Below are 13,995 nucleotides of genomic sequence, written 5' to 3'. Positions count from 1 at the left end.
TTTTTTTGTTTTGTTTTTTTTTTAGATCAGTTAATCAGTATTTTTTGGAAACAGAAAATCTAAATACACTGGAAAACATGGATGAAAAACTGTTCTCAGAAAACTCGGGCTTTTCTCCTGGTCTTAGATTTCTATAATACAGTTATTGTACAAATAATTAATAAATACCAGGTTCAGGAAAACTGCCAAACATTAAAGTAACTTTCAAAGAAAACTTTATCTATATGAGAATCTGGTCGTGAATGTTTACTTTCTTTCCAGCAGAGGGCGCTGCAATTAAATGTGAAAATGGAGGAGCTCAGAGTGACTGAAAGGTTGAAAAACAAAAAAGGAAAACAAGCCAATGTTGTTAAATCATTACTTTTTATAAGGACTGGACTTTACTGAAGATAAAAATGCTAAAAGCTAAATAAGCTAATACCAGAGAGTAGTTTTAAAATTAAATTCCTAATTTCTGGGTTTTTTTCTTACTATTCTAAATAATAACTGTGTGTTTTTTGAGGTGTGTGAGACAGAAACCAGTTCAGAACCAGTTCAGAACCAGTCCATTTACCAGTCAAAATCTAGGGCTGACTGGACGTACCGGCTTCCACTGAGGCGTCCATGCTGAGCGAGTTTAAGGCTGCGGAGGGACAGCTGATTTCAGACAGGAGCCGTCGGGTGGGGGCGGGGGGTACCACTGGGCGGGGACGGTCAAACTCGTAGATGTCCTCCGCTTCGCTGTCTTCCTTTTTGTCCTGGGAGGCTGCAGCTGGAAGCTGGTCAAGTTCTGGAAGACCAAACAACGTGTTAACGATCAGCTTCAAGTAAAGGCAGCCAGCCACTCTGAAACTATGAGATGCACAGCTGCATTATTCTAAACACCCTTAAAAACACCAAGTGGACATACACTCTGCACAGTTATCAGGCAAGTTGTTTTTTTAAGAAGATTATGTTATTAATTCCAACTCCACCGCTCTGTAAATCCAAAAAAAAACCTCAAACATGAATGTTTAAAGGGTATCTAATATGCAAAATTCACATTTTGCATGTTTTAATCCTTTAATTTGGTTCTACAGTGCTTCTAAAAACAACCCAAGCTCTTAAAACAACACCCAAATGGTTTTTGGCATTGAGTTCATCTTTTCTGGGAATGAGTTGTTTCAAAGCCTTTCCATTAGGTCACTTTTGACAGACATTGCCCCGTTACCTAGCAATCCCAGCAGAGTTCCAATCCGTTTGGTCAGCTGGTTTTACCGATGTATGTGCTGTACTATGGCTGCTAGAATAGACAAGTGTTTACTTGTTGACTTACCATACAGACACCACTTGCTGCATTCTTGTTGATTATGCAGGAGGCTCCACTTCTGCTTTTCAAAGATGCACGATTGTACAATTGCGCATCTGTTTCAAGTAATTTTCATGTGTGCAGCAGCTAATTTGGATTTAAAGTGACAAAGGCCCTAAAACAACTCATTCTGAGCAGATAGAAAATCTGCCAAAAAATGCCAAAATACTCACTTGCCTAATAATTGTACACAAAGTATAAGTACATATTTGTTATATTTATGTAATGACAATCACAATGAGGAAAGTGTGATTATTAAAGTCATACTTTCAATTTTGAGTTTTGTTATAAAGACACTGCTGTGCAGATCAGTTATTCTTAACGCACTCCAGCAAAGATGGTTTCCCATAAATATTTATCCAAGTGCTTGTGAAAGTGAACTGAAGCAGGTTACCCAGATCAGAGGCCTGCGTTGTGTCAGAGGATCCGGCCTGACTCTGGATGTTGAACATGGATTCGTACACTTGAGGGTCATCAGAGTCGTCGTCGCCCCCCTCACTGCCAGCAAAACAGATGTAAGATAAAAAACATAAAAACACGGCTTGAGGCAGTTTACCAGGGGATTTAAGTAGAATTATTTTAAATTTATAATATTTTTTAAACATAACACACATTTTTAAATCAGTCCTGTAATAAGGACTTTAATTTACCCACTATGCTTTAAATATTTAGTTTCTCTTAATGGATCCACCAATCTCGGAAGCAGCAAACTTGACATTAAACTCTGGGTAAAATTCACACATTTTTTTATTTTTTTACAGCAAAACCCAGTTTAATTCTTATTTTGATATGCTTATTTGTGGTAATTATACCTCAACCCTATAGGTGGTTTTTCAGATCGTTGATGTTTTACATAGGAAATAAAATACCATCTGCTGAAACCTGGTGGTGGAACTGAAATAGCATTAACATCAGTTATGTTACAAAGTACATTAGTAAAATTTACAACACCTCAGCCTTTTCCTGACACACTTCTGTAATCATTTACAAGAACAGGGTGTGTATGTTCAATTAAATTGTGTACATAAATGGACAATAGTCTGATTTTGCTCATAAATCACATCTACTTGAATTTTTCCACCTCATTTAGGAGCATCTCCAACCAACCATCTTCTCTTTCTGCGATAAGACACGATTTTCAATCACACAGAGATGTAAACATGCATGACTTCCTTATCTTTATTTTTCATATTTAAATGTGGCGTGTCAAGGAAGGAGTCTGGTATTCCCTTATGTGTGCTCAATTCCACGTTTCATTCAAATTTATTAGCACACGTGTAGCTTTCTTAAATGATCTCATGCAAAAACAAATAAAAAAAGCACAAACACACAAAAAGTGCAAAACAATTGAGCAAGAAGTACAGCTTTGTGAATCTAACCCTCGTTAAAAGAGAAATGTCTGTTCTTCTCATGATCAACAGAAACATTCTGCACTCCTTCATCCTTTCATCAAAGGGACAAGCTGTTCTCCAGCTGCATTCATCTTCAAAACTTCTGCATCTTCTTCATCTTCTTTAAATTATTTAAGAAGGGGGTTCACTGGGTTCAGGAGGGTTAAAACGTAGCCGGAGCAGTGGAGCCCCCTGCTGCTCACAATGTGTAGTACATGTCAACTTTTTAATGTATTTAGAAACTAATGAACTCAACCAGTGAGTCGGTTTATTCATCTTGTACGTTGATTAATTATGTAGACATATGATAAATGTTAAATGACAAAGAAAGTAAAATTAAAGGATACAAGTATAAGAGACACTGGTTTTATTTTTCTTTCCCAACCAAAAAAGGGAGACAAAGTTTCTCTAATAATACGTGGCGTCTATTATGTCTCTGAATGCGTTGACAGAAACATCTGCAACCCAGATTAGCTGGCTGAAGTTCATCAGAGAGGCAACAACAGGACCAGTTGTGTTAAAAATTGCTGTTTCTCTCACTGACCTCCTATTTCCTCACACCGAAGAGCAGCTGAGATCTAAGTTTGTTCTCTATCAAAACATCGACATGAACAATAAACATCTCACTCTGACACACGCCACCTGGTGGCAAATCAGGAGTTGCATTAGCGAACGTCTGCCATAAGTCTCCTCTGATATCTACTTAATCACTTTTTTAATAAAAAGTCGATAGAGTAATTTGAAAAGTCACTAAATATAGTAAAGGTGCTGCAGCCCCGCTCAATCCTCTCCTGCTCATCATCACACATGGCCACACCCCTCAATGTATCTTGGCCCCACCCACTTTGTTGGAATTTTTTTTTTACTTTGCCGGGGGCGGGGTTTTGTTTTCACAGGAGGGTTAGTTACACTTCAAATAAATGCATCTTTTATTGATGTAATGTAATTGTACAGTAAACATCTTAGAAAAATCCCTCCTTTCCTTTGAATGTGTAAATATAGTTTACTGTTCTTCTTTTGTTTGCTTTAGTTTTAAATGTATTTTCTTTGTATTTAAAGCCATCATTTGTTTATTATTTTATTATACTATGTTCAACAAAGTCAAACTCTACTCAACCTCGTCATCACTCTTCAAGAAGCATAGCAATCTATAACCTGTGGCTGAAGCAGGATTTTCTCCTCTAATTCGACTCAAATAAAAAGAATGTCTAAAATTCTCAGAATAACCTGGAGAGACTTTTTACACATCTTGTACCAGAAGAGCCAACAGATCTGTCACTCTCTATGCCTTCTAGTTGCAGAGGGATCTGCTTGGTGATGCAGAGCCCTAAAATGTAACCTGGTTTGACTAACAGGCCCTCTTGTTTACCTGACGTCGTTGTGGTTGTTTGTCTGGGCAGGAGGCGGGGGCACCAAGGAGCCCGGGATGACCCAGGGGGCACCAGAGACCGGCAGGGAGGTGGGACTCATGTACTCGTTCTCCTCACCGTCTGATGATGGCTTTTCTCCAGCTGAGGCCGCCGACGAAGTCAGAGACCTGCACAAAGGGAAACCAAGGATTATCAATGCATTCAGCATTTTCACTACTCATAACTGCTTAAAAATAAAACACAATGGCATGCAGAAAAAACAGCAGATAAAACAGGATACGTCACCTCACCAGTTTGGCAGCGTTTCAGATATTTAAAACAAAAAACTCATCAATAATCATCTATCGATATGAAACAATTATATTGTGATACATTTTTTCAGGCACACGTTTTACGGTTTTCTTAAAAACCTCCCTTCCTCCACTGGGCTCCATATAAAATATATAAAATTTAGCAAACTGAAATTCTCACAACAGTTTTGCAAGGAACAGCAATTTTTCTAGTTTTTAATGAGACTTACAAATACATATTTTAAACTACGGTGATGAAACTGCAGTAGAGCTGAACTGCTGTTAAATAATTTCTGTTTCGTACTTTCTACAGTTTTCCAAGGGTATTTTATTAAAGTCCAGCTCTAAATATGACCTCCAGGGGGAGCCAACGTGCAGAAAAAAACTCATTCAAATCCTGGTTTTGTGTTTAAGTCATGAGCAGAGCTGCATACCTGGCGGATAGGCAGTAGATGGCGTTGGTGGCTGCCTGGGTCCTGGTGCCCTCCCCGTTGGTGCCGCTGCTCTGGGGGAGGGAGGCCTTGGTGGCGGGCCGAGGAACCATGTAGTTGGCCGCCCAGGCGGGCTGGTCAGGGGTGGAAGGCAGCGGTCTCCTCTGCAGCCTGGGGTCCTGGACGGGGACCAAGGGTCGCTCTGGAGGGGGCGGAGGGGGAAGCTCCCTCACAACAGGGGGGGGAGGTAGAGGCTTGTCTCTGTGAGTGACCGCAACCTGGGATGTAAACACAAGACGTTGCTGGAGTTATAAACACGCAGGAGACGTGGAGATGCAGGAATGTAAACGGGTTCAGTCCATTTACAAATACAATATAAACAACATTTCTGTTATTTCACACCAACTAAGTTCATATTTAAAACACACAAACACCAGACAATCACTATATTCATGATTCTGATCCTTGCAAGAGCATCATATTAAAGAAAGGAATCACTAAAACTTTCATTAATTTAATTAAGAAAGTTAAATAGTTTTATTGCAGAAGGATATATTTCAAATCTTATACTTCAAGATAACTCACATCATTATGAACAGCAAACAAAAACCCACAAGCATGGTAGCCTGAAAGTTTGGCTTTACAAACTCAAATATGAGGCCTTTTTAGAATATTCTGAATGAAATTTAAAACCTCTCACGACAGAAATGTACAAAAGAAAATTGCATATTTTATACTGTATTAGAGCCATGAGCTTTTGCACAAAATGCATTGTAACATCATATAAATCGCCAACAGACGTGAGAGCCAGAGGCCAAGGTGAAAATTGTGCAATAAATTTACACTTTCTGATGAAACCAGCTCAAGTCACAGAACAGAATAAACACGTCTCCATGCGACTCAAACGCTTGTTTGAAAATATTTAGATGTTTGTGATTACTTTTTTAAATTACTATGATTAATTTACATTTCTTTTATGAAGTTAAGACATTTTCAGGCCTTGATTGTAGATGCATGATAGATACGAGTAAAAAGTGATTTTCTGTAATGAAATGTTACAACTAATGCTGCTGTCCAGCAGAGTTACTCACAGAAAACACTGTTGCTAAATGCCTCTGTTCACAGACAGAGACAAAAAGATTAATAGAAAGTTGAGAGGAAGGAAAGATGAGCTGGAGCGGTTTCAATCCTTTGAAGCCACTTCCGAACCAAATATTAACATCTGAAACATCTCTTTTGTATAAAAAAAAGTTTTGTTTTTTTTTCTCCATTTATAGTAGATAAGCTCTGTGATTAGTTATTGAATTGATTTAGGACATTTTCCCAGTAAATACAGTAAGGACACTTCATTTTGTCACTCTTTGATCAAAGATGTGCAACATAGTGTTTTTCTCTTTAACGGGAAAAATAAAAAGAACTCTCCTTTGCATGTTTTTTGGGGAGATTTATTTGGGATATGTAGTCAAATCCTGTGGATAAGTTTCATGGAAAATAACAGTCCCTCTTGTGTTTCTTACTTCCTGATAGAGCTGCAGCCCACAGGGCAGCAGCACAAAGGCCAGCTTCATCAAACATTTGCTCATTTTACTTTGTGCTGTGTTTACACAGCTCTGACGGAGCTGTCAGTAGAAACCATCCGCAGGCCGGCCGGTCGACCTGGGGTCTGCATGGAAACGCACCTTGGCTGTGGTGCCCTGGCTCAGCACGGACCTCTGCTGCAGCAGGTCCAGCCGTGGAGGCACCGGAGGCAGCTGAGACACCGGAGATGCCGGACGTTCCACCTTTAAAGACACAGAGACGGTTTTAGAGATCCACCATGAAAGCAGAGAGAACCAGAGGTGCAGGCCGTACCTTACTACTGCAGGCCAGCCTGCTCATGACCAGATGGTCCTCCAGACGGTCATCCTCTTCCTCATCGTTTGCTACTGCTTCGGCTCGGCTGGAGCCCTGGAAGCCAGCGAAGGAAGCCCCGCTGGCCTTAGGATGGAAGGGGTCCACTACGATGGGCTCCGTGCCTTTGATCTCACAGCGGCAGAACGGACAGCCTTGACCCTCTGACTCCTACAAAGGATCACAATTAAATCCAAACACACAATAAAGCTGCTAATGCTCTAAATAAGATGGATTACTTTGTTTCTTCACAAAAAATCTAGAGGATAATGAAAAAGTATCTCCCTTTATTCCATTAAAATATTCTTGGAGGGCTAAAAAATACAGAGGAACATTCAGAAAACAACATGATAACTTGTACGGTATGTAAATATAGCACATTATTCCAAAAGGACAAGTAAAAACAGTAGGTGCAGGTGGTTGTTCAGGTTAAACCTTCAGTCAGTTTTAGGCTTAAATGATGCATCTAAACAGTTCAGTGTGTAAAAAACACTCCTTTCTGCTTGACCTATCAACACATTGTAAGGCTGATCTATTTATTTTTGGATTAACTGATTAATAACTGGGCAGCAAGAGGTGCTTAAGTTTAGAGAACTGACCAGATGAAGGTAAGCACCACCTGGTCCTGTGTGTGAACTGTAATTCATCAAAATAAGAAATGGTTTTTAGTTTTTTTTTTTTTTTTTTTTTTAAAAAAAAAAAATATTTAGTTACCTTCTTCAACATTTACTGTAATAAAATGTAGGGAAAACCATTTATTTCACCACTGTGCATATCTGATAGTTTGCAGGAAACAGAACCCGCTACCTCAATCTAATAAAACAGGAAATGATCTTTACTGCTTCAAGGTAGTCAACTGGAAGGAAAAACAACCTGAATCCGACACAGCTGGACATTGATTCCTACCAGGAAGCAAACTAACAATCAGATTATCAGTGCGTACCGATGTAACCAAAGGTTATACAGTGGAGTCGACGTCCTCACCTGCCAGGCGGTCAGACAGGAAGTGCACATCAGGTGTCTGCAGGGCTCAATCTTCACATCTTTGTCGTTTTCGGCGCAAATCTTGCAGAGCTGGAAGGTGGAGCCCATCTCACAGTACAGCTCGTACTGCTCCTACAGGGACAACGACCAGAAAATCACCAGTAAAACTTCCTGTTCAACACTCACAAGGCTTCTGTTTGATGACCATAAAGCTGCCAGCTGTATCTCCGCAGGATGATGAATGCCTGAATGTATTTCGTAGTGAGAAACAAACCAAACCTGAGTAACTTTGATGTGGTCCTGAGGAGAAGGCTCACACAGCCCCGTCAGGTCTGGGTTCTGCGCACGGCCGTCTGGGAAAAGATAGCTAGAAAACCACAACCGCAAGCGTCAACACCAACAGAATCACACAGGTGCGATTCTAATTCCACATCCACCGAATCTCACTCAGGAACATTTTCCTTACTTCTGTTAAAAATTAAACTCCATCAAACATCCATGTTCATCCCTGCTCACATCCAGTATTATGTTTTCTAGTCACATAGTGCCATTTTAGAGCGCAGTCAAGTTACTACGTTACCTTCAGTTTCAGAAATTTGACTTTGTAATTTAACACCTTGAAATCGGACCTCTGCCTCTAAAAATACCCTTCAGAAAGTCACACAATTTTCTCTCTACTTCACATAAAATTGAAACAAAACACATTAAAGCTGGCGGTATGAACTTAAATAGTTAGAAGAATGAAAACTTCAGCAAGTTTTAAGAATTCAGACAGTCGTTCGGGTCATTAAAGTCGGTGCAGACGCACATCCTCTTATTGTGGCGTCTGAAGGGGAAGTGGTACACCCGCATTCAGAAAGACGAATGAAACAAAAAATGACAGGATCAAGAGAGTTTAGAGACGTTACTGCTCCACAAAGACAGAGCTGGATCACAGGGAGATATTTACTTCATTAGGTGAGACACTTCAATGTAAAAAAAAAAAAAAAAAAAGAAAAACGTACTAAGAGGGGAGGCTTCTCATGCATCGTTGTGGTGTGGAAGAATCTTGTTCTTTCTGGCTACCAACTGATGGACTGAGGGTTGCAACAGTCAGTAATGACACGGAGTGAAGCCACAACCAATAGAAAAAATATAAATTATTAATCTATTGTAAAAGATTTATTTGAGAATATTTGAAAATTAATAATTGAACACCTTTTGAATGCTGACGTTCAAAAGGCTTTGAATGTCAGCGTTAGGATGTGTTTTTATTATGAACCAAGACTCTGCTCAAACCTTCAGAAAAAGCTGAATGTGTTGATGTTAAGAGGATTTTCAGAAATCTTTCCTGGAAAAAGGAGAAAAGAAGAACTGAGTCTCAACAACCCACCAATTAAGCCTCTTGCAATTAATCAATTAATGGCAAAATAAATTAAAATGAGATTGACAATTTCTATTCTGATGAGATTTTTTTTTTTTTTTTCAAAGAATGAGCCGTTTTAGTGTGTGTTGTCACTTTAAATCCAAATAGCTGCTTCTGGCCACACCCTGTGGTGGAAAATTACTATAAGTTAACATCTGCTTATCATGTTATATGAAATGCTTGTGAACTCTCACCAAAAGAACTATTTGGGTTACATGTACAAGGTTGGAAGTTGTTTCCCACAGCTGCATGAGAACCACTCTGTCTCACCCAATTGTTTTGAATTCCTTATCCTTGGTATAAAACTCATGTGTTGTCTCTGCCTGGCAGAGCTTTCCATCCAGAACTGCTTCATGATTGATTGTCCTATGAGCTCTCTGAGTTGTGCACAATTCATAAATAAACCTGGTTGAGTGATTTTACCTGAACAGTGCTTGGTCATAATTTTTTCCACAACAGCCCTAAACTCAACGTTTACACTCGCATGTGAAAATGGCTGCAAACAGATGCTCAAATATGTGCTTGCTGATTTGTTACATTCAGAAGGTTTCTGAAATGGCCCATTTTCCAGACACCAAGAAAAACATAAATTTATTGCTAGCAAAACAACAGAGTGTTGTTTTTTAAATGTTTTTAGAAGCAGTATAAACTTAAATGGTAATACAAAAATGTGCAAAAAGTAAATTTTACACGTAAAAAAAATATCTCTGGAGGATTTGATATAATGTTCAAATGTGACTCACAATCCCTCTCTGTATCCATCGATGAGGGCTTGGAAAAGCGGTTTATTGTGGGGAATGGTCTGCAGGATGTTCCCGTCGGCTGTCACGTAACCGATCGCCCACTGTCCCAGCCGAGTGCAGCTCAGCCGGAAAATGTAGCTGAGAGAAAAGAGAAATATCTCAACCCAGAAGCTTCAGCCGACACCCATCAGCCCTCAGGTTACATGAGTCTCACCTGCCAGGTTTGTGGATGAATCTCTGCAGCCGAGCCTTGACTTCGTCGTACGTCAGGAAGGCCATGTAGCCGGGATGTGTGACTGCTAGGCTGTTCCAGTTTCTCAGAAGAGACGACCACGGCTACAAAAATGCACCAAAATAAAAACATATCAATGACTGAATGTTACTTTCGACTAATTCACAGTTCAGACATGCTCAGAAAGCTTCACCTGAAAGAGTCGGGTGAAGATGTCGAACTCAAAAACAGAGATGTAGTCGTTGCAGGTGAGGTCGATGGTGGACTTCAGTGCCATGGCTTCCAAACCAGAACTTATGGGGTGAAACTCATGGAGAGCCTGGCGGAACATCCTCCAGGGTACAATGGTTCTGAAACAGAAATACATAAACAGAGGGGAAATAAACAGAGATGCAAAGTTAAGGCTTTCTGAATCAGAATCAGAATTGTGATAACTCGCTATGAATCTGACTTCGGTTTCAAGTGTTCATAGCATACAGACATTAAATGTAAATGTAGAAACCTTAGAGTAAATAAATAAAGATAAAACAACCTGTACAGTCACATTTTACATAAAGGAAAAAAATAGAAAAGGCAGGTTGTGACATGTTCATAAGAAGTAGCAGCCTGAGGGAGGAAACCGTCTCTGGGGTGGCTGTTGTTGGCAAACAGGCTGTGTCCAGATGTGTGGCGTCTTGTTGTTGGCTGCCCTTTTTCTGACCCTTGACCCTAAAGTTCAGTATGAGTTAATGACGGAGGGATAAAAGGAAATGACAGATGGACAGATTAAAGGATGAAAGATAGAACAGATAGAAAGGTAAAGAAAGTAAGAAGGATCAAAGGAAGGATGGAAGGACCAAACAAAGGATGGACAGATCGATGAAGGAAGGATCAAAGGAGGGACGAAAGGATCAAAGCACGGAATAAAGGATGGATCAAAGGAGGGCTCAAAGGAAAGAAGGAAGGATCAAAGTAAGGATAAAAGGAAATAAGGAAGAATCAAAGAAGGAATCAACAAAAAAAGGAAGGATCAAAGGAAAGAAGGAAGTATCAAAGGAGGGATCAGAGGGCGAAAGGATCAAAGGAAAGAAGGAAGGACCAAAGGATGGATTAAAGGCAGGAAGGAAGGATCAAAGGAGGAATCAGGGGAAGGAAGGATCAAAGGAGGGATTAAAGAAAGAAAGAAAGAAAGAAAGAAAGAAAGAAAGAAAGAAAGAAAGGAAGGAAGGAAGGAAGGAAGGAAGGAAGGAAGGAAGGAAGGAAGGAAGGATCAAAGGAGGGACTAAATGAACGATGGAAGGACCAAATGACGGTCCAAAGAAAGGAAGACAGGATCAAAGGAAGGAAGGACCCACGGACGAATCAAGGGAAAGAAGGAGGGATCAAAGAAAGGAAAGAAGGATCAAAGGAGGGATCAGACTAAAGAAGGAAGGATCAAAGGAAAGAGTGAATGATGAGAAGTAGGGATCAAGGAAAGGAAGAATCAAAGGAGGGATTAATGGAAGGACGGAAGGATCAAAAGAGGAATCAGAGGAATGAAGGAAGGACCAACGGACAGATCAAAGGAAAGAAGGAAGGATTAAATGGAAGGATCAAAGTCAGAATCAAATGAAGGAAGGAAGTAAAGATCAAAGGAAAGAAGGAAGGATCAAAGGACGAACCAAAGTTCAGCTCAAAGGAAGGATGGAAAAAATCAAAGGAAGGAGCAAAGGAAGGTTCAATGGAAAGATCAAAAGAAGGAAGACTCAAAGGCAGGAAGGAAGGATGAAAGGAAGGAAGCACTAAAGGAAGGATGGATCAAAGGACTGATCGAATGCAGGAAGGAAGGATGAAAAGGAAGTATCAAAGGACGGATCAAGGAAGGAAGGAGGGATCAAAGAAAGGATCAACCTAAACTTATGGAAGTCCATTTTCTTTTTTCCACTCTCATCCAGACGTGGAAAAACATCCTAAGAGTCCAGCAGATTGTCAAAACCTGACTCGAACATTGGAACGACTTCAGAGCTAAAACAACAATCATGACTCCTCCCTGTTCTCTATTAAAAACAGAAACTCACTTGTCTCCGAATGACCTTCTCCAAAATTCAGCGGCGTCAGCTTTGGTAATCCGGAAGTTGTCCCCCTGAAACAGGCCGTTGGGAAAGATGGCCTTCAGCTCGGCCAGCATGTGACTGAAGATCAGAGACAGCTTGGTCAGGTTCCTCCTGAGGGAGTAGCAACAGCAAAAGAGATGGGTTAGCTGAAGCTAGCTGCAGCTGAGCCACAAACCTCCCACCAGAGTACATCCACCATGACTGACTGGAGGAAACACTCTGAGAATGATTAAATTAGAAAGATTCAGCAACAGAAAATAGCTTTTAGTGAATTAATGTTTCTAAATTATTTTCTAAATTATTTTTATTAATTGTCACTCAATGATTTCATTGAGTGACAAGTGGACTTGAGGAATAAATATCAGGTCTTCTGTGGTTCAGTTAACAGAACTGACGCATTTACAGAGAATCGAAGAGGAAATGCTCGATAAAATCAGAGGAAGGATGAACTTTTGCTGCTAATGCTTTTCTGAGAAATACAGGAAGTTGGTGTGATTGTGACACTTCAGTTGGTCTGTTATCTGACTTTTAAGCAGCTGTACATCACAGTGTTTTTTTCGAGGTTGAACAACTTTACGTTAATGTGCGAAAACTTTACAGCAGACCTGATTTAGCAGGAGGAGATTTGAGAGGTTACTGTTAGAAAGATCGGTTTAAGTCAAAAACAACTTTCTGAGAGATAACTGAATTATATGTTAAGCATTGGGTAATTGATAATGAAAACCCAAAATTCTGTTTCAGAAAATTACAATATTGCATCAGAGCCATTTTAAAGAAGGGTTTCTAATACAGAATGGTATCTTACTGAACATTATGTTCATGTACTCAACAGTATCTGGTTAAGGCTTGGAATGGAGCAGACCAGGCCGCGGTTCTGATGTCTCTCATCTTCCTTTTGACAACTATGATATTCTCTATGTGGGTCAGGTTAGGTCAGTCTGTTGGCCAGTCAGTCACAGAGTTACCATGGTGACTAAAGCAGGAAGTAGCTGGATTTCCACTGACTATATAATTGTGCAACTTGGAATTATAAAAATAAATTTGTTCAATGGCCAATTTGTGTTAGGATGAGGCTGTTTTGTTGGCTGTATTTAAATTTGAGCACTTTGTAAAACTGCATTAGAAACACTTTTTTTTTAAATTACATGAGCAAAGTTGAATAGTAACTTGTTACATTTACTCAGTAACCCCATGGGAGACAAATAAATTATCTTATCATACTAGCTACATTTGATTTCCATTTGAATGGTTTATCATTTTCTATTTTTTCCAAAAATTGGATGATAAAAGTCTTCAGCCTCATGTTTTGGTCTCATTTTTTCCTTTCTTTTTAATGGACAAATTTGCAGAGTCTTCATAATTAATTTGATTTATTTTCTACTGATTTTTTTATATTCAAAATGTCTTCCAGTTCCAGTGTTAAATGTTAATTATAATTTAAAGCTTATTGATCTATGAGAGTGTATTCTTTGACTATAATGCCATTACCACTATATTACCTCAAAAATGTTCTAAAAAGAATATAACCATTTATTGTGATAACTTCTGTGGCAATTTATCGTCCAGCAAAATTTGTTATGACAGGGGTAATTTTCACTATGCTGAATTTTTAACTTTTTTTTTTTTGAGTAATTTTATTATGAAGTATCGCTACTCTTGAGTAAAATTTCTGGATACTTACTTTCAGAAACTTCATTGAATGGTGAACAAGCATGTTTTAACAAAAAAAAAAAAAAAAAAAAAAAAAAAAAACCCAAAGAGTTTTTTTAAAATTTTTAAATTTTTTATTTTAAAAAAAATTTTTTTTTTTTTTTATTTAATTTTTTTTTTTTTTTAAAAATGTTTTTTTACCATTTAATG

At 39.0% G+C, this 13,995-nt stretch overlaps 1 protein-coding gene across 1 annotated transcript in view; it reads right to left on the bottom strand.

Annotated features, from left to right (window-relative positions):
• Window positions 1–13,995, bottom strand: part of LOC106946273 (E3 ubiquitin-protein ligase CBL-like) — a 30,534-nt gene that overhangs the window by 2,534 nt on the left and 14,005 nt on the right. Inside the window, exons 3-14 of the mRNA XM_015030488.1 lie at window positions 12,100–12,246; window positions 10,257–10,413; window positions 10,046–10,167; window positions 9,832–9,969; window positions 7,963–8,050; window positions 7,684–7,815; window positions 6,661–6,870; window positions 6,489–6,590; window positions 4,813–5,087; window positions 4,088–4,255; window positions 1,722–1,825; window positions 584–769 (exon numbers count right to left, since the gene is read on the bottom strand). Of these exons, the coding sequence (XP_014885974.1) occupies window positions 584–769; window positions 1,722–1,825; window positions 4,088–4,255; window positions 4,813–5,087; window positions 6,489–6,590; window positions 6,661–6,870; window positions 7,684–7,815; window positions 7,963–8,050; window positions 9,832–9,969; window positions 10,046–10,167; window positions 10,257–10,413; window positions 12,100–12,246 (1,829 nt within the window). The remainder of the gene's footprint in view (window positions 1–583; window positions 770–1,721; window positions 1,826–4,087; window positions 4,256–4,812; window positions 5,088–6,488; window positions 6,591–6,660; window positions 6,871–7,683; window positions 7,816–7,962; window positions 8,051–9,831; window positions 9,970–10,045; window positions 10,168–10,256; window positions 10,414–12,099; window positions 12,247–13,995) is intronic.

The sequence above is a fragment of the Poecilia latipinna genome, unplaced genomic scaffold (genome assembly GCF_001443285.1).
Source record: "Poecilia latipinna isolate Pla-1442-1.1 unplaced genomic scaffold, P_latipinna-1.0 Scaffold183, whole genome shotgun sequence".
NCBI lineage: Eukaryota > Metazoa > Chordata > Actinopteri > Cyprinodontiformes > Poeciliidae > Poecilia > Poecilia latipinna.
This window is presented reverse-complemented; position numbering and strand designations above follow the sequence as displayed.